Source organism: Andrographis paniculata, unplaced genomic scaffold (genome assembly GCF_009805555.1).
Source record: "Andrographis paniculata isolate CXL003 unplaced genomic scaffold, ASM980555v1 Contig83END, whole genome shotgun sequence".
NCBI lineage: Eukaryota > Viridiplantae > Streptophyta > Magnoliopsida > Lamiales > Acanthaceae > Andrographis > Andrographis paniculata.
Window position 1 is genome coordinate 3169789 of NW_026137621.1, and position 20296 is coordinate 3190084.

Consider the following 20296-nt stretch of genomic DNA (forward strand, 5'->3'; position numbering starts at 1 on the left):
AAATATATAATTATATTTTCACGTAAGAAAATAATGTGGAACAGACAAAAATAGAAATACAAGATAAATTAAGCGGGATACACGGAGTATAAAGTACTATAAATGTCAAAAATGAAATCCTAGTACAGGGGACTAAAAAACTATGGGGTGTTTGTTTGGATTATTTTTGTTTTTATTTTTACTAGTCATAAATTTTTTTCCTAAAAAATACTATCAAATTAAATACTTTCTATTCTTTATATTGACTAAAAATTAATTTAAAATTTAAAATATAATATCAATAATTATTTGTATCACATTAAACAATAATTTAAATTTAAATTTATTATTCAAATTAAAATTTAAAATCAAAACCCCAAACAAGCACACTACTTTATATGGACATGCCTAAAAATTTTTTCAAGACCAAAAGACAGCCAAACAACTGTTGAAAAATAGAACATACTTACGTAACAATTGACATTTTTTTTTGTCTTGTAACTATAGATAATTTTTTATTTTGGGTAAAATTTAATAAATCAAACATTTTAATCAATATAATCAAGTTGATAATTAACATTATAAATTACGTATAACTCACTCAAAATTATTTTATATATGTTATTCTTTAAAAAAAATATATAAATATTTTTATCTATATTTAAAATTTTAATTTTTTTATAAAATTAAATTATATATTATAAATAAATAAATGTACTTTTTTTTATTTAATTGCATTATATAAAATTTTATTATTTATAAAATAATATTCATATTATCTATATTTTTTTAATATAATTTTTAAAATATTTAAATATATATTTTAAATTTTTTTAAGTATATATATTAAATTTATTTTAAAACTATCAATATTATTAATTATATAAAATAATATCATAATTTATTATTATTAATTAATTAAACATAATTAATGTGATATATTAATATATTTTGAAAAAATATTTTATATATATATTTTTAAAAAATAATCAGTCTATTTTATTTTTTTTGTTTGTAAAAAAAAAAAAAAATAAATAAAAATTTACCTCCTTTTTACATTCACTATTTTCAAATAAATTAAAAAATGAACCGCCGGTTCTGAAGCTATTGGGCAAAGTCTAGACCCAATCCCATTTTCAAATTCGTTGCGCCTAATTACAATCATCTTCCAGAATTCATTCAAACCATTCTGCGTTAGATCGTCAATGGCGGCGGAAACTTGCCGGACTGAGCTACGCGCCGCCGTCCGCCACCTCAGCGACCGAGGCCTCTACTCCGCTTCCAAATGGTTCCCCATCTTTCTATTTTCTATTCTTCTTCTTCTTCAAAATTTCAATTTCCAACTATTTATGCCGCTCCTCTTCTTGTTGCTAGGGCTGCGGAGCAATTGACGGGGATAGAGCAAGATCCTGCCAAGCACACCCCGTCGCACACTCGATTCCACCGCGGAAGCTCCTCCAGTATCCGCCGCCGCTTCCCCGCCACCCCTTCCGACTCGTCCGCCACTCCTTCCGCCGGCGTGCTCTACGTTTTGACGCCGTCGGTCGAGGAGGAGTACGATGACTTCGATCCGGTGGATAATGACTTCTATTTGCTCGCAAAATCGTATTTCGACTGCAGGGAGTTTAGGCGTGCGGCTCACGTGCTCCGCGGCCAGACTGGGAAGAAAGCCGTCTTCCTCCGCTGCTATTCACTTTATCTGGTGAGTTGCTCTTCAATTTTGTACTTTATTCGAATGGTTTTATATGCAGTTTGCAGTAGCTATGATTTGCAAGGTTTTCTTTCTCTGTGAATTCAATGTATGGATGTCGATAGAGGGTTGATTTTGAAGAATGAGATTTGCTTTGAAGTGAGTTTGAAGAAGAACTAGAAGCATATTAATGGTAGCAACCTTGGTATATGGATAACTCTATTTATTGCAAAATGAGATGCTCTAAAGTGAACTTGAAAAAAAAACTAGAGCTATATTAGTGGAAGTAGAGTTGATTTTGCGATCCAAGTTTATATGATTTGCTATATTTTGAACAATTTTGTGGCGTCTGAGATGTTTCCGTCTTGGTAAAACTGAGCTCGTGACGATCTAGCAGTGAGTGTGTATAGGGGTGGATGTATGGCTAATGTTTGAATGGATTTGAATTTTACGATTTCTTGAGGAATCCCGGTTTCCTCAGGACATATGATGCCCACATAACTGCATAGAATGGATTTTGATGACTTGGGGCCGGGTGTAAGTATACTAAATCTGTTTCTGAATCTGCCCTGCTATAGCGAGCGTAAGGGTGATTAGCTATTGACGGTGAATCTATATGTTTGATATATTTATATATATCTGAAGTTTGCAAAGTTGCATTTGTTTTATGTTATATGTAGTAACAGGCATAGGACTAATTTGATTCGAATAATCATTACATTCGTCTTGATTGCTTGTCCTGCTTGGAGATGCAAACTTGTCTAGACAATATCATTTCCTGAATCAACTAATTCAAGAATCATTTTTACCATTCATTATGGAATAAATGCACCTGTAGGACCATAGTTTTGCTCGAAGACAGCTTGTTAGATCTTCCCTCTTTAAAATCAATTTTAGTGCAATGTTTAGATTATTGATATGTATTGTTGCTTCTTACTATCTTCATCTTAGTAAAATCTAGAGAATTTGATCATTGGACCTTCTCACAACCCACTGGTCCCTTTTGAATCGACGAATTTATAATTGCGTAAAATCTAGTACTTATGGTGGTTTCCTTTTGAATCGATATTTCCTCATTCTCAAGCATTTTTATAGCTAACATTTTTGTTGTTCCGGAAAGTTTATCATCATCATGTTATTAAAACTCTCGCGATTACATCTGAAAGCACCTAATTATGTTTTCTTAAGGCTGGAGAAAAGCGAAAGGAAGAAGAGATGATCGAGCTTGAGGGACCCCTAGGCAAGAGTGAAGCTGTCAACCGAGAACTAGCTTCTCTAGAACGGGAACTCTCAATGTTCCGAAATAACGGAACTATTGATCCTTTTGGCCTCTACATATACGGTCTCGTCCTCAAAGAGAAAGGCAACCAGAATCTTGCAAGATCCGTACTCGTAGAATCCGTGAATGCTTATCCATGGAACTGGAGCGCTTGGTCCGAGCTGCAAACGCTCTGCACTACAGTCGAAGCCCTGAACAGTCTAAACATCAATAATCACTGGATGAAAGACTTCTTCCTCGCGAGCGCGTACCAAGAACTCCGGCTGCACAACGAGTCCTTGGCGAAATACGAATATCTACAAGGAACGTTCGCTTTCAGCAATTACATCCAAGCCCAGATCGCCAAAGCTCAGTATAACCTCCGGGAGTTCGAGCAGGTGGAATTCATATTCGAAGAGCTTCTAAGAAACGATCCGTACAGAATCGACGACATCGATATGTACTCCAACGTGCTTTATGCCAAGGAGTGCGCCTCCGCTCTCAGCTGCCTCGCGCATCGGGTGTTTTCGACGGATAAATACAGGCCCGAGTCCTGCTGTATTATTGGAAACTATTACAGTCTTAAAGGGCAGCATGAAAAGTCGGTTACATACTTCCGGAGGGCTCTTAAACTGAACAAAAACTATCTATCGGCGTGGACTCTCATGGGCCACGAGTACGTTGAGATGAAGAACACTTCGGCTGCCATTGACGCCTACAGACGAGCAGTTGATATAAATTCTTGCGACTATCGAGCGTGGTACGGATTAGGACAAGCGTACGAGATGATGGGGATGCCTTTCTACGCGCTTATTTACTTCAAGAAGTCGGTTTTCTTACAGCCGAATGATTCTCGACTGTGGATCGCAATGGCTCAGTGTTTCGAAACCGAACAGATTCATATGCTCGAGGAAGCCATACAATGTTATAAAAGAGCGGCGGATTGTAATGACAGGGAAGCCATCGCGCTGCAGCAACTGGCGAAGCTTCACTGCGAGCTCGGTCGGATGGACGAGGCGGCGTCTTATTACAAGAAGGATTTGGAGAGAATGGAATCAGAGGAAAGGGAAGGTCCGAACATGGTTGAGGCTCTGACGTTCCTCGCGCAGCATTACAAGGCTCAGAAGAGATTCGACGAAGCTGAAGTGTACTGCACCCGTCTTCTCGATTACACCGGGCCGGTAACACATCCTCGAACTCGATCAATCGTTAATGATATTTACTTTTCCTACATCATCGGATTATTGCACGAACAATTCTCGCAAACCGTTTTGCAGGAGAAGGAAGCTGCAAAGAGCCTTCTTCGAGGCATTCATCACGCGAGGGATGATGACGATGACGACGAGCATTTCCCTCCATAATTCGAATGCTTTCATTTGTTTTTGTTTTTGTTTTCTTTTCATCGAATATTTACAGCAGTTTTTGTCGTATGCAGCGAATTCTATTGCGACAAAAAGGGAATTTCGTTCGATCATTACTACATTGCTGCTACATTACATTTATTTGGTGTGTTCCTATTTCAGACAGATGAATCAAATGAAATGAATGATGATGATGATCAAGATGAAACCTGTTGTTGGGAGAGGAGGAGGATGAGGAGGCCCTGGGGGCCGAGGAGGATCTCGTTGAGGAAGCTGAGGAGGGCGAACCAGACGACGGGGGTGACGTCGACGCCGGCGAGGGGAGGGATGAGCTTCCTGGTGGGGATGAGGAAGGGCTCTGTGGGGGCGTAGGCGATGAGGTAGGGGAACTTGTGGAGGGGGAGCTTGGGGTACCATGACATGACGATTCGGAGCATGAATAGGAATCCGAATGCAGAGAGGAATGGGCCGAGAATGGCGATCCCTAATTTGAGAGGCTCTAATTCCATGAGTAGCAGTGATTGGAAATGGTGGTGGTGGTGGAGGGTGCCATTGGAGATGAAGGTGGGGGTAGGTGGTGGTGGTGATGGTGGTTTAGTGGAATTGCAGGTGAGGTGGTGATGTTGGTTTGGGAGAATTGGGGATTTGAAAATGGTCGGGGAGAAGGAGAGGTTTGACGGCCATGAAAGGCTGAGGAGAGTTGCGGAGGACATGGTTTTGTATGTCTATCTGGTATGAGCTCTGTTTGTTTGGTTTTTGTTTGTTGATTTTAGGGTTTTGTTGTTGTTGTTGTTGTTGTTACTGTGCAGGTGAAGGAGTTTCGGGAAGAAGAAGATCGAATGTGTGGTGCAGGTATTTCCCTGGTTTTCTTTGGATGGGGTTTGATTTATTTTATTTTATTTTTATTATTATTATTATTTGGTTGTTTTTTAAAAAAAAAATAAAAATGAAAGGAAATTAGATGAATTTAAAGTCTTTGGATGTGTGTTATAATTTTGGGGATTAGAAATAGATTTGAAATATGTATATAAATTTTTTATATAAATAGATAATTAATATAAATTAATTGCATAAAAATGTAAAAAATTTAAATATTTATCGATGATTCATGAATGTATTCCATTTATATTTTGTAGAATTTTGTTGGATTTTTAAAGTCCAAATGTATTCAATCCAAATTTTAAAAGTCTTTCAAAATAAGAAGTAATTCAATCGAAACTTTTAAAATTTTGATGTAGTCAATATCTTTTAAAATTTGAAGATATTCAACCGTCCATAAATTTGGTATAGTATAAAATCTTTCCTTATTGTAAGAGATATTTTTAAAATTATTATTATTATTATTTTTATTATTAATAAATAGATAATATGATAATATTTATTAATATTATTATAATTTTAAATAAAAATAAAAATTAAAAATTAAAATATATTAGCTATGTATTATTGTCATATTTTCTTTTCAATTATTGAATATAATATATTGTCATTTTTTTTTTCAATTATTGAATATACTATATTATCATTCCGGTGACAACAAAATAGATATTTAAATATATATCTTTCATTGAATCGTTAATTTATATTTATTTACTTTTTGTTTTAATAATTTTTTTTTCAAAAATTGTAACTTATATTTTTTATTTTATTTATATACGTATTTATTTTTTTTTTATGTAAAATAGTTATATAAATAATAATAATAATAACTAATAAAGAAATATAATATTAATGTGATATATTGAATGATAATATAATATTAAATTATAAAATTAAAAATATTAATATACAATATAGTAGTGTTATATATGTTACAATGTTTCTACATTATTAATAATTAATACTCCTTTTGCCCCGTAAAATTAGTCCACATTTTCTATTTTGGCCGTCCCGTGAAATTGATCACATTTTTTAGTATAGTAATAATTAGTAAATACTAATTACAATTATAAATTTAACTATATTTTATTTAATTATTAATATCTCTAATTTTTATTGTTTGTTATATTGTAAATTTAAAGCAGTGCGAGTAACCAAGTTGGGAGTTTTTGGGGCTTATGTAGTGCAATGGCCGAAAAATGGCTGAATAAACAAATCGCTTAATGACGGTATTGATCAGAAAATAATGAAGTGCTGGAACAACAATGGTGATATCGGGGTTAGGGTTTCCCATGGCTGGGAAATCGGTGGATAATTGAGAGTTTAGGATTTTTTTGGTAAAAACTGTATAGCAATTGCTGCACCTAAAGTGGGATGCCTACGTACCCAAACAGGATCAAAATATACGTAGTTCTCTTAATACATGCTATACAATCTAAGTCAAACAAAACAGACCATAAGAGCCAAGGTAGGCAAAGTATCAAAGGCCAAAGGGAATATGCCTAAGGCATCAACACTAACCACACAATACTAAACCTATCAAGTCTAAGTAATATGAACACTAAGTGTCACAAAAAACAAGTAAGGGAGTGAAGCTTGCTACCTGAAATGGAAAGTCGAGAGACCATCTCCATCCGCTCGAATGAGACTTTTGATCGATGAAGTGATATATGTCGGGACAAGCGTCCGCTCAATCGAATGACTGCACCCAAAGTGGACTGCTTACGTACCCAAACAGGATCTAGCCATACGTAGTTCTCCGTATACAAGCTATACAGTCCAAGTCAAACAAAACAGACCATATAAGCCAAGACAGTCTAAGTAGCAAAGGCCAAAGACAACATGTCTTAGGCATCAACATCAATCAAACGATACTAAGTCTATCAAGTGTAAGTAGTATCAACACTAAGTGTCACAAAAAACAAGTAAGGGGGTGAAGCTTACTACCTGAAATGGAAAATCGGGAGACCATCTGCATCCGCTTGAAGGAGACTTTTGATTGAAGAAGCGATATATGTCATGAGAAGCGTTCGCTCAATCGAATGGTTGCACCCATAATGGACTGCCTATGTACCCAAACGGGATCAAGCCATACGTAGTTCTCCTAATACAGGCTATACAGTCTAAGTCAAACAAAATAGACCAAACAAGCAAAGGTAGTGTAAGTAGCAAAGACCAAAGGCAATATGCCTGAGGCATCAACACCAACCAAGCGATACTAAGTCTATCAAGTATAAGTAATATAAACATTAAGTGTCACAAAAAACAAGTAAGTGGGTGAAGCCTGCTACCTGAAATGGAAAGTCGGGAGACCATCTGCATCCGCTCGAAGGAGACTTTTGATCGACGAAGCGATATATGTCATTAGAAGTGTCCGCTCAATCGAATGACTGCATACATAATGGGCTGCCTACGTACCTAAACGGGATCAAGCCATACGTAGTTCTCTTGATCCAGGTCAGTCCAAGTCGAACAAAACAGACCATACAAGTTAAGTTAGTCTAAGTAGCAAAGGCCAAAGACAACATGCCTAAGGCATCAACACCAATCAAACGATACTAAGTCTATCAAATGTAAGTAATATTAACACTAAGTGTCTCAAAAAACAAGTAAGGGGGTGAAGCCTACTACCTGAAATAGAAATTCGGAAGACCATCTGCATCCGCTCGAATGAGACATTATATCGACGAAGTGATATATTTCGGGGAAAACGTCTGCTCAATCGAATGGTTGCACCCAAAGTGGGCTGCCTACGTACCCAAACTGGATCAAACCATACGTAGTTCTCCTGATACAGGCTATACAGTCCAAGTCAAAACAAAACACACCAAACAAGCCAAGATAGTCTAAGTAGCAAAGGCCAAAGACATGCTATACTAAGTGTATCAAGTCTAACTAATATCAACACTAAATGTCACAAAAACCAAGTAAGAGGGTGAAGCCAGGTACCTGAAATGGAAAGTCGGGTGACCATCACCATCCGCTCGAATGAGACTTTTGATCGACGAAGTGATATATGCTGGAAGAAGCGTCCGCTCAATCGAATGGCTGCACCCAAAGTGGGCTGCCTACGTACCCAAACGGGATCAAGCCATACGTAGTTCTCCTGATCCAGGCTATACAATCCAAGTCTAACAAAACAGACTAGACAAGTCAAGCTAGTTTAAATAGCAAAGACCAAATGCAACATGCCTGAGGCATCAACACCAATCAAGCGATACTAAGTCTATCAAATGTAAGTAATATCAGCACTAAGTGTCACAAAAAATAAATAGGAGGGTGAAGCCTGCTACCTGAAATGGAAAGTCGGGAAACCATCTGCATCCGCTCGAAGAAGGCTTTTAATCGACGAAGTGATATATGTCGGGAGAAGCGTCCGTTCAATCGAATGGTTGAACCCAAATTGGGCTGTCTACGTAGATCAAGCCATATGTAGTTCTTCTGATCCAGACTATACAGTCCAAGTCAAAGATAACAGACCATACAAGCCAAAGTAGTCTAAGCGGGAAAGGCCAAAGGCAATGTGCATGAGGCATCAACAGCAGTCAAACGATACTAAGTCTATCAAGTATAAGTAATATCATCACTAAGTGTCACAAAAAACAAGTAAGAGGGTGAAGCCTACTACTTGAAAAGGAAAGTCGGGAAACCATCTGCATCCGCTCGAATGAAACTTTTAATCGACGAAGTGATATATGTCGTAAGAAGCGTCTGCTCAATCGAATGGCTGCACCCAAAGTGGGCTGCCTACGTACCCAAACGGGATCAAGCCATACGTAGTTTTCCTGATACAAGCTTTACAGTCCAAGTCAAACAAAACAAACAAGACAAGCAAAGGTAGTGTAAGTAGCAAAGATCAAAGGCAATATATCTGAGGCATCAAAAACAACCAAGCAATACTAAGTCTATCAAGTGTAAGTAATACAAACACTATGTGTCACAAAAAAAACGTAAGATGGTTAAGCCTGATACCTGAAATGGAAAGTCGGAAGACCATCTGCATCCGCTCGAAAGAGACTCTAGATCGAAGAAGTGATATATGTCGGGAGAAGCGTCCGCTCAATCGAATGGCTGCACCCAAAATGGGCTGCCTACGTACCCAAAGGGGATCAAGCCATACGTAGTTCTTCTGATACAGACTATACAATCAAAGTCAAACAAAACCACCAAACAAGTCAACTTAGTCTAAGTAGCAAAGGTCAAATGCAACATGCCTGAGGCATCAACACCAATCAAGCGATACTAAGTCTATCAAGTCAAAGTAATATCAACACAAATTGTCACAAAAACAAGTACGAGGGTGAAGCCTACTACCTGAAAAGGAAAGTCGGGGAACCATCTGCATCCGCTCGAAGGAGACTTTCAATCGAAGAAGTGATATGTGGCGGGAGAAGCGTCCGTTCAATCGAATGACTGCACCCAAAGTGGGCTACCTACGTACCCAAAGTGGATCAAGTCATGCGTAGTTCTCATGATTCAGGCTATACAATCCAAGTCTAACAAAACAGACTAGACAAGTCAAGCTAGTTTAAGTAGCAAAGACCAAATGCAACATGCCTGAGGCATCACCAATCAAGCGATACTAAGTCCATCAAGTCTAAGTAATATCAACACAAAGTGTCACAAAAACAAATAAGGGGGTGAAGCCTGCTACCTGAAAAGGAAAGTCGGGAAACTATCTGAATGCGCTTGAATGAGACTTTTAATCGACGAAGTGATATATATCGTGAGAAGCATCCGCTTAATCGAATGGCTGCACCCAAAGTGGGCTGCCTACGTACCGAATCAGGATCAAGCCATACGTAGTTCTCCTGATACATGCTATACAGTCCAAGTCAAACAAAACAGACCAGACAATCAAAGGTAGTGTAAGTAGCAAAGACCAATGGCAATATGCCTGAGGCATCAACACAAACCAAACAATACTAAGTCTATAAAGTGTAAGTAAGATCAACACTAAATGTCACAAAAAACAAGTAAGAGGGTGAAGCCTGCTACCAGAAATAGAAAGTCAGAAGACCATCTGCATCCGCTCGAATGAGACTTTATATCGACGAAGTAATATATTTCGGGAAAAGTGTATGCTCAATCGAATGGCTGCACCCAAAGTGGGCTGCCTATGTACCCAAACAGGATCAAGCCATACGTAGTTCTCCAAATACAGACTATGTAGTCCAAGTCAAACAAAACACACCAAACAAGTCAAGCTAGTCTAAGTAGCAAAGGCCAAAGACAAGCTATACTAAGTCTATCAAGTCTAACTAATATCAACACTAAATGTCACAAAAAACAAGTAACTGGGTGAAGCCCGTTACCTGAAATGGAAAGTCGGGTGACCATCTCCATATGCTCGAAAGAGACTTTTGATCGACGAAGTGATATATTAGGGGAGAAACGTCCGCTCAATCGAATGGCTGCACCCAAAGTGGGCTGCTTACGTACCCAAAGGGGATCAAGCCATACGTAGTTCTCCTGATCCAGGCTATACAATCCAAGTCTAACAAAACAGACTAGGCAAGTCAAGCTAGTTTAAGTAGCAAAGACCAAATGCAACATGCCTGAGGCATCAACACAATCAAGCGATACTAAGTCTATCAAGTCTAAGTAATATCAACACAAAGTTTCACAAAAACAAGTAAGGGGGTGAAGCCTGCTACCTGAAAAGAAAAGTCGGGAAACCATCTGCATCCGCTTGAATGAGACTTTTAATCGACGAAGTGATATATGTCGTGAGAAGCATCCGCTCAATCGAATGGCTGCACCCAAAGTGGGCTGCCTACGTACCCAAACGGGATCAAGCCATACGTAGTTCTCCTGATACAGGCTATACAGTCCAAGTCAAACAAAACAGACCAGACAATCAAAGGTAGTGTAAATAGCAAAGACCAATGGCAATATGCCTGAGGTATCAACACCAACCAAGCAATACTAAGTCTATCAAGTGTAAGTTATATCAACAGTAAGTGTCACAAAAAACAAGTAAGAGGGTGAAGTCTGCTACCTGAAATAGAAAGTCGGAAGACCATCTGCATCCGCTCGAATGAGACGTTATATCGACGAAGTGATATATTTCAGGAAAAGCGTCTGCTATATCGAATGGTTGCACCCAAAGTGGGCTGCCTACGTACCCAAACGGGATCAAACCATACGTAGTTCTTCTGATACAGGCTATACAGTCCAAGTCAAACAAAACACACCAAACAAACCAAGATAGTCTAAGTAGCAAAGGCCAAAGACATGCTTTACAAAGTGTATCAAGTCTAACTAATATCAACACTAAATGTCACAAAAAACAAGTAAGAGGGTGAAGCCAGGTACCTGAAATGGAAAGTCGGGTGACCATCACCATCCGCTCGAATGAGACTTTTGATCGACGAAGTGATATATGCTGGAAGAAGCGTCCGTTCAATCGAATGGCTGAACCCAAGTTGGGCTGCCTACGTACCCAAATGGGATCAAGCCATACGTAGTTCTTCTGATCCAGACTATACAGTCCAAGTCAAACAAAACAGGCCAGACAAGTAAAGCTAGTCTAAGTAGCAAAGGCCAAAGGCAACGTGCATGAGTCATCAACACCAATCAAGCGATACTAAGTCTATCAAGTGTAAGTAATATCAGCACTAAGTGACACAAAAAACAAATAAGAGGGTGAAGCCTGCTACCTGAATTGGAAAGTCGGGAAACTATCTGCATCCGCTTGAATGAGGCTTTTAATCGACGAAGTGATATATGCTGGAAGAAGCGTCCGTTCAATCGAATGGCTGAACCCAAATTGGGCTGCCTACGTACCCAAACGGGATTAAGCCATACGTAGTTCTTCTGATACAGACTATACAGTCCAAGTCAAACAAAACAAACCAGACAAGTAAAGCTAGTCTAAGTAGCAAAGGCCAAAGGCAACGTGCATTAGGCATCAACACCAATCAAGCGATACTAAGTCTATTAGTTGTAAGTAATATCAGTACTAAGTGTAAAAAAAATCAAGTAAGGGGGTGAAGCCTGCTACCTGAAATGGAAAGTCGGGAAAGCATCTGCATCCGCTCGAATGAGGCTTTTAATCGACCAAGTGATATATGTCGAGAGAAGTGTCCGTTCAATCGAATGGCTGAACCCCAATTGGGCTGCCTACGTACCCAAAACGGGATCAAGCCATACGTAGTTCTTCTGATGCAGACTATACAGTCCAAGTCAAACAAAACAAACTAGACAAGCAAAGGTAGTGTAAGTAGCAAAGACCAAACACAATATGTCTGAGGCATCAACACCAACCAAACAATACTAAGTCTATCAAGTGTAAGTAATATCAACACTAAGTGTCACAAAAAACAAGTAAGAGGGTGAAGCCTACTACCTGAAAAGGAAAGTCGGTAAACAATCTGCATCCGCTCGAAGGAGACTCTAGATCGACGAAGTGATATACGTCGGGAGAAGCGTCCGCTCAATCGAATGGCTGCACCCAAAGTGGGCTGCCTACGTACCCAAACGGGATCAAGCCATACGTAGTTCTCCTGATCCAGGCTATACAATCCAAGTCTAACAAAACAGACTAGACAAGTCAAGCTAGTTTAAGTAGCAAAGACCAAATGCAACATGCCTGAGGCATCAACACCAATCAAGCGATACTAAGTCTATCAAGTCTAAGTAATATCAACACAAAGTTTCACAAAAACAAGTACGAGGGTGAAGCCTGCTACCTGAAAAGAGAAGTCGGGAAACCATCTGCATCCGCTTGAATGAGACTTTTAATCGACGAAGTGATATATGTCGTGAGAAGCATCCGCTCAATCGAATGGCTGCACCCAAAGTGGGCTGCCTACGTACCCAAACGGGATCAAGCCATACGTAGTTCTCCTGATACAGGCTATACAGTCCAAGTCAAACAAAACAGACCAGACAATCAAAGGTAGTGTAAGTAGCAAAGACCAATGGCAATATGCCTGAGGTATCAACACTAACCAAGCAATACTAAGTCTATCAAGTGTAAGTAATATCAACAGTAAGTGTCACAAAAAACAAGTAAGAGGGTGAAGCCTGCTACCTGAAATAGAAAGTCGGAAGACCATCTGCATCCGCTCGAATTAGACATTATATCGACGAAGTGATATATTTCGGGAAAAGCGTCTGCTCAATCGAATGGTTGCACCCAAAGTGGGCTGCCTACGTACCCAAACGGGATCAAACCATACGTAGTTCTTCTGATACAGGCTATACAGTCCAAGTCAAACAAAACACACCAAACAAACCAAGATAGTCTAAGTAGCAAAGGCCAAAGACATGCTTTACAAAGTGTATCAAGTCTAACTAATATCAACACTAAATGTCACAAAAAACAAGTAAAATGGTGAAGCCAGGTACCTGAAATGGAAAGTCGGGTGACCATCACCATCCGCTCGAATGAGACTTTTGATCGACGAAGTGATATATGCTGGAAGAAGCGTCCGTTCAATCGAATGGATGAACCCAAGTTGGGCTGCCTACGTACCCAAATGGGATCAAGCCATACGTAGTTCTTCTGATCCAGACTATACAGTCCAAGTCAAACAAAACAGGCCAGACAAGTAAAGCTAGTCTAAGTAGCAAAGGCCAAAGGCAACGTGCATGAGTCATCAACACCAATCAAGCGATACTAAGTCTATCAAGTGTAAGTAATATCAGCACTAAGTGACACAAAAAACAAATAAGAGGGTGAAGCCTGCTACCTGAATTGGAAAGTCGGGAAACTATCTGCATCCGCTTGAATGAGGCTTTTAATCGACGAAGTGATATATGCTGGAAGAAGCGTCCGTTCAATCGAATGGCTGAACCCAAATTGGGCTGCCTACGTACCCAAACGGGATTAAGCCATACGTAGTTCTTCTGATACAGACTATACAGTCCAAGTCAAACAAAACAAACCAGACAAGTAAAGCTAGTCTAAGTAGCAAAGGCCAAAGGCAACGTGCATTAGGCATCAACACCAATCAAGCGATACTAAGTCTATCAGTTGTAAGTAATATCAGTACTAAGTGTAAAAAAAATCAAGTAAGGGGGTGAAGCCTGCTACCTGAAATGGAAAGTCGGGAAACCATCTGCATCCGCTCGAATGAGGCTTTTAATCGACCAAGTGATATATGTCGAGAGAAGTGTCCGTTCAATCGAATGGTTGAACCCCAATTGGGCTGCCTACGTACCCAAAACGGGATCAAGCCATACGTAGTTCTTCTGATGCAGACTATACAGTTCAAGTCAAACAAAACAAACTAGACAAGCAAAGGTACTGTAAGGAGCAAAGACCAAACACAATATGTCTGAGGCATCAATACCAACCAAACAATACTAAGTCTATCAAGTGTAACTAATATCAACACTAAGTGTCACAAAAAAACAAGTAAGAGGGTGAAGCCTACTACCTGAAAAGGAAAGTCGAGAAACAATCTGCATCCGCTCGAAGGAGACTCTAGATCGACGAAGTGATATACGTCGGGAGAAGCTTCCGCTCAATCGAATGGCTGCACCCAAAGTGGGCTGCCTACGTACCCAAACGGAATCAAGCCATACGTAGTTCTCCTGATACAGGCTATACAGTTAAAGTCAAACAAAACAGACCAGACAAGTCAACTTAGTCTAAGTAGCAAAGGCCAAATGCAACATGCCTGAGGCATCAACACCAATCAAGCGATACTAAGTCTATCAAATCTAAGTAATATCTACACAAATTGTCACAAAAACAAGTACGAGGGTGAATCCTGTTTCCTGAAAAAGAAAATCGGGACACCATCTGTATCCGCTCGAAGGAAACTTTCAATCGACGAAATGATATATATCGGGAGAAACGTCCGTTCAATCAAATGGCTGCACCAACAGTGGGATGCCTACGTACCCAAACGGGATCAAGCCATACGTAGTTCTCCTGATCCAGGCTATATAATCCAAGTCTAACAAAACAGACTAGACAAGTCAAGCTAGTTTAAGTAGCAAAGACCAATGGCAATATGCCTGAGGCATCAACACCAATCCAGCGATACTATGTCTATCAAGTCTAAGTAATATCAACACAAAGTTTCACAAAAACAAGTAAGGGGGTGAAGCCTGCTACCTGAAAAGAAAAGTCGGGAAACCATCTGCATCCGCTTGAATGAGACTTTTAATCGACGAAGTGATATATGTCGTGAGAAGCATCCGCTCAATTGAATGGCTGCACCCAAAGTGGGCTGCCTACGTACCCAAACGGGATCAAGCCATACGTAGTTCTCCTGATACAGGCTATACAGTCCAAGTCAAACAAAACAGACCAGACAATCAAAGGTAGTGTAAGTAGCAAAGACCAATGGCAATATGCCTGAGGTATCAACACCAACTAAGCAATACTAAGTCTATCAAGTGAAAGTAATATCAACAGTAAGTGTCACAAAAAACAAGTAAGAGGGTGAAGCCTGCTACCTGAAATAGAAAGTCGGAAGACCATCTGCATCTGCTCGAATGAGACATTATATCGACGAAGTGATATATTTCGGGAAAAGCGTCTGCTCAATCGAATGGTTGCACCCAAAGTGGGCTGCCTACGTACCCAAACGGGATCAAACCATACGTAGTTCTCTTGATACAAGCTATACAGTCCAAGTCAAACAAAACACACCAAACAAGCCAAGATAGTCAAGTAGCAAAGGCCAAAGACATGCTATACTAAGTGTATCAAGTCTAACTAATATCAACACTAAATGTCACAAAAAACAAGTAAGAGGGTGAAGCCCGGTACCTGAAATGAAAAGTCGGGTGACCATCACCATCCGCTCCAAGGAGACTTTTGATCGACGATGTGATATATTAGGGGAGAAGCGTCCATTCAATCGAATGGCTGAACCCAAATTGGGCTGCCTACGTACCCAAATGGGATCAAGCCATACGTAGTTCTTCTGATACAAACTATACAGTCCAAGTCAAACAAAACAGACCAGACAAGCAAAGGTAGTCTAAATAGCATAGACCAAAGGCAACATGTCTGAGGCATTGACACCAATCAAGCGATACTATGTTTATCAAGTCTAAGTACTATCAACGCTAAGTGTCACAAAAAACAAGTAAGGGGGTGAAGCCTGCTACCTGAAATGGAAAGTCGGGAGATCATCTGCATCCTCTTGAATGAGACTTTTGATCAACGAAGTGATATATGTCGGGAGAAGCGTCCGCTCAATCAAATGGCTGCACCCAAAGTGGGCTGCCTACGTACCCAAACGGGATCAAGCCATACGTAGTTCTTCTGATCGAGACTATACAGTCTAAGTCAAACAAAACAGACTAGACAAGTTGAGCTAGTCTAAATAGCAAAGGCCAAAGGCAATATATGCCTAAGGCATCAACACCAACCAAACAATACTAAGTTTATCAAGTGTAAGTAATATCAATACTAAGTTTCACAAAAAACAAGTATGAGGGTTAAGCCTGATACCTGAAATGGAAAGTCGGGAAACCATCTGCATTCGTTTGAATGTGACTTTTGATCGACGAAGTGATATTAGTCGGGAGAAGCGTTCGTTCAATCGAATGGCTGCACCCAAAATGGGGTTGCCTACGTACCCAGACGGGATCAAGCCATACGTAGTTCTCTTAATACAGGTTATACATTCTAAGTCAAACAAAACAGACCAGACAAGTCAAGATATTCTAAGTAGTAAAGTCCAAAGGCAACATGACTGAGACATCAACACCAACCAAGCAATACTAAGTCTATCAAGTGTAAGTAATATCAACATTAAGTGTGACAAAAAACAAGTAAGGGAGTTAATCTTGATACCTGAAATGAAAAGTCGAGAGACCATCTGCATTCGCTCGAAGGAGTCTTTTGATCGACGAAGTGATATATATCGGGAGAAGCGTCCGCTCAATCGAAAGAGAGACTGCCAGAGAGGCAGTTTTCCGATGTTGCAAATTTTGACGGATTTTGATAGGGGGTAGTTCCAGCGCCTTCTGCGGCGATACGGCGGTGCGAGTAAGCAAACTGGGGGTTTTTGGAGCTGATGAAAACGATAGTGGTAGTGCGGTGGCCGAACAATGGCTGGATCAACGGATCGCTTAATGACAGTGTTGATCAAAAAATGATGAAGTAGTGGAACAACAGTGGTGAAGTCGGGAGAGTATTTATTTTTATTTAAATTACTGTATTATATTAAAATTCCATTCAAAATATAATATTAATGTATTGATTTTGAATTTTTTTTTTTTTTTTTTAGTTTTGAATTTAAATTCAATATTTTATATATTCAAAATAATATATTTTTATTAAAAATAGTAAAAATAAAATTCCAAAAATAATGCCAAAAAAATTAAATACCTATTCTTTATTTTTTTTATAGCACATGAAATTAAATATGACAAATACATTTATATAAATAAAATAAAAATTGCATACTTTAATTAAGTCAGCATAGCATTGTAACTGAAATTGCATACTTTTGTCCGTAGAATTGAATTAAGTCACCATAGTAACTGACAGTATTTTTGGGATGAATTCGTGACTGTAAAACTATAAATTTGAACCTCCGCCACCTAAGTCTTCATTGTTACACACAATTGCCTAGTATAATTTGTCTTTAAAGTTAGAAAGTTTGGTCGGGAGTTTAGTACTTTGAATAATAGCTGCTTTGAGCTCTCATGTAATAATAATAATAATAATAATAATAATAATAAACATTTAAACGAAGCAGCAAAAGCATAGAATAGAAAGACTCGACATCAGATTACATAAAAAGATCCATAAACACCAACAAACACATACATAAATTTCCATAGAATCTCTTCTTCATACACAAACATATATATATATATATATGTCTGTGCCTGAATCTTGATTTTATTCTAGTACAAGTCAAGTCTGAAAGGCGCGGCGACAACACGACGATGAAGAAGAAGAAAAAGACAACATTAAGTACTCTGGGGGTCGCTGAAGAAGCTGTTGATGGAGGGCATAATCTCCGGTCGCCTGTTGCGCACGAATTTCCTCAGGGCATGATCCGCGTATTTGTGCCCCTCCTCAAAATTCTCGAGCACCCCGGCAGCCCTCCCTTGCTTGTTCACCCTACATTGCATTTCGCCGTAAAAAGATCTTACCATTGTGGCAAAAGGAGTGTTCGTTGTGATTTTACTATACAACCACTAAGTTCTCTCGTAGAAAAAGATTATCTTCGATACTTAATTTTTTTCTGTGTAAAATATTGTACTCAACAACTATCTTCACCTAAAAAATATCTAACGTAAAAAAAATTAATTAAGATAGTCGGGAGTTTAACACCATGACCGATCACAAGTCCAACTCCTACACCACCAAGCCATCCCTTACGGACTAACTTCTTTTTTTTTCTTTTTTTTTCATAATATAAACATATATGTTTTCCAAAGCCAAATTTTCCATTCCTTGCATCACATACAACAAATATTTCCACTTATAATGTGTCAAAACAAAAACCAATACATAAATAAACACACAATTGATCCCATTCCATTGTTTAAAATCCAATTTATAAGAACATCTCTACATACATTTTTTTTTTTTAAGTTTTATAATTATTAATCAACAATATATACTTTTCTTTTTCAGCTAAAATATACATTATTTAATTATAATTAATAATTTTATATATCACAATTTTATTATTTTTATTATAACAAATAACAATCAATATGTTGGCATCGCATTTTTATCTTCATCCTTTAACAAATTTCATATAATACCTCATTATATTTTTTTAATAACATCAGTTAATTATCTTTTGTTTGTCATAAAACTTCGGGAAAAAATTATTTTGTCTCAATATAATTAAAATTATCAATTTTGATCTCAATATAAAATTTTTATCAATTTTGATCTCAATATAAAATTTTTATTAATTTTGATCTCAATATAACAAAATTAACTCATCATTTTTTTTTGTCTCAATATAATAAAAATTTATATTTTTTGTCCCACCGTCAACAAACCGACGAAAAATACTGACGTGGACTTGCAATATTGTACAATTTCTTCAAATATAACATAAGGTTTGATTTCTTTTCAGGTCAGCATTTTCCGCCAATCTGTTGACGGTGAGACTTAAAAAAAAGTTTTTGTTATATTAAGATTAAATTGATAAAAAATTAGCATGGGTTATATTTAGACTAAAAATGATGAATTTGGATTATATTGAAACTAAAATTGATGAAATTTTTATATTTGGATCAAAATTTTTGGTTATATTGAAACTAAAAATAATTTTTTCCCAAAAACTTCACATCTAATATTCAGATTTTTTGCTATACACACCTTCATAGTTTCTCCAAATACATACAGAGAGAGATGTGTGTTTCCAAGAGAGAGAGAGAGAGAAAGAGGAGAGACCTGACTTCAGGATTGATGAGCATATTGCGAGCCATAGCAAAACCGCAGATCCCAGTTGCAAATCCCATCGCTGCAAACAGTGGAAACACCTATACATACAAATACTACTGTAATTTTTAGTTGAAATTAAAAAATAATAATAATAATAATAAATGAGGAAGATCAGAAGAACACCTCTGGCCTGATCCAACGACTGCCAAAGGAAGCCATCCCAACCTGCAATTTTAATTTTTTATTTTTTAATTTCCCTTTCTTTCTGGTTTTTGGCTGAAGAAAGAAGTTTTGCAGTTATAGAGAGAGAGAATTGGGAGGGGAAGGCGATGAGACTGAGGACTGTATTGTCATTATTATTTATTTATTTATTTAATTTAATAATATGATTTGTTTGGTATACGTTATTATTGTGATTACAAAAACAAAACAATAATAATATTCTGATCGAGTGGATAAGGCTGTGCGTAGTGGAGAAGACGAATTCTGATTGGCTGCTTGTGGGACTGATGGTCCACACCAACAGCCAATGGTGTCTCAACACGCGTCCCCTCGACGAATATGCTTTTTTACTTGCTTTTATTTCTTTTCTTTTAAAAGAAAACTACAAAGCCCAAGCCCAACCCAATGGCAATTGGGCTTTTGATGAACGACCTCAAGTTTTAACGGGCTCGCGATTTCTAATTATAAATTAATAATATATTAATAAAAATAATTATCATATAATATAAATAATTATAAATTAAGATAACTAATTAGTTTAATTAAAATTAAAAAAATTTAAAATTTAA

The 20296-nt window shown here is 37.9% G+C and overlaps 4 protein-coding genes across 5 annotated transcripts; 1 reads left to right on the plus strand and 3 right to left on the minus strand.

Annotated features, from left to right (window-relative positions):
- Positions 1 to 1103: 1103 nt before the first annotated feature.
- Positions 1104 to 4346, plus strand: LOC127241653 (anaphase-promoting complex subunit 8). The gene is made up of 4 exons (XM_051260805.1): positions 1104 to 1267; positions 1354 to 1681; positions 2858 to 4108; positions 4205 to 4346. The coding sequence occupies exons 1-4, from the start codon at positions 1185 to 1187 to the stop codon at positions 4286 to 4288; spliced, it is 1746 nt and encodes a 581-aa protein (XP_051116762.1). The 5' UTR covers positions 1104 to 1184; the 3' UTR covers positions 4289 to 4346.
- On the minus strand, positions 4286 to 5001 carry LOC127241654 (protein COFACTOR ASSEMBLY OF COMPLEX C SUBUNIT B CCB3, chloroplastic). Its single transcript, XM_051260806.1, has one exon. The coding sequence runs from the start codon at positions 4999 to 5001 to the stop codon at positions 4486 to 4488; it is 516 nt and encodes a 171-aa protein (XP_051116763.1). The 3' UTR covers positions 4286 to 4485.
- Positions 5002 to 8324: 3323 nt separating this feature from the next.
- On the minus strand, positions 8325 to 15322 carry LOC127241656 (uncharacterized). 2 transcript variants are annotated; one of them, XM_051260807.1, is made up of 6 exons: positions 15243 to 15322; positions 14557 to 14713; positions 13867 to 14378; positions 13523 to 13637; positions 11830 to 11996; positions 8325 to 9296 (listed from the first exon to the last, which is right to left on the minus strand). In XM_051260807.1, exons 3-6 carry the CDS (start codon positions 13895 to 13897, stop codon positions 9277 to 9279), a joined length of 333 nt encoding a protein of 110 aa, XP_051116764.1. In that variant the 5' UTR covers positions 13898 to 14378; positions 14557 to 14713; positions 15243 to 15322; the 3' UTR covers positions 8325 to 9276. The 2 variants fall into 2 exon arrangements, 1 of the variants encoding a protein (XP_051116764.1); XR_007836587.1 differs by lacking the exons at positions 8325 to 9296; positions 13523 to 13637 and adding exons at positions 9306 to 9600; positions 9822 to 9988 and having other exon boundaries at positions 10483 to 11996; positions 14211 to 14378.
- A 2535-nt stretch (positions 15323 to 17857) lies between these two features.
- Positions 17858 to 19856, minus strand: LOC127241824 (uncharacterized). Its single transcript, XM_051261046.1, has 3 exons — positions 19689 to 19856; positions 19515 to 19603; positions 17858 to 18218 (listed from the first exon to the last, which is right to left on the minus strand). The coding sequence occupies exons 1-3, from the start codon at positions 19722 to 19724 to the stop codon at positions 18065 to 18067; spliced, it is 279 nt and encodes a 92-aa protein (XP_051117003.1). The 5' UTR covers positions 19725 to 19856; the 3' UTR covers positions 17858 to 18064.
- Between the last annotated feature and the right edge of the window lie 440 nt (positions 19857 to 20296).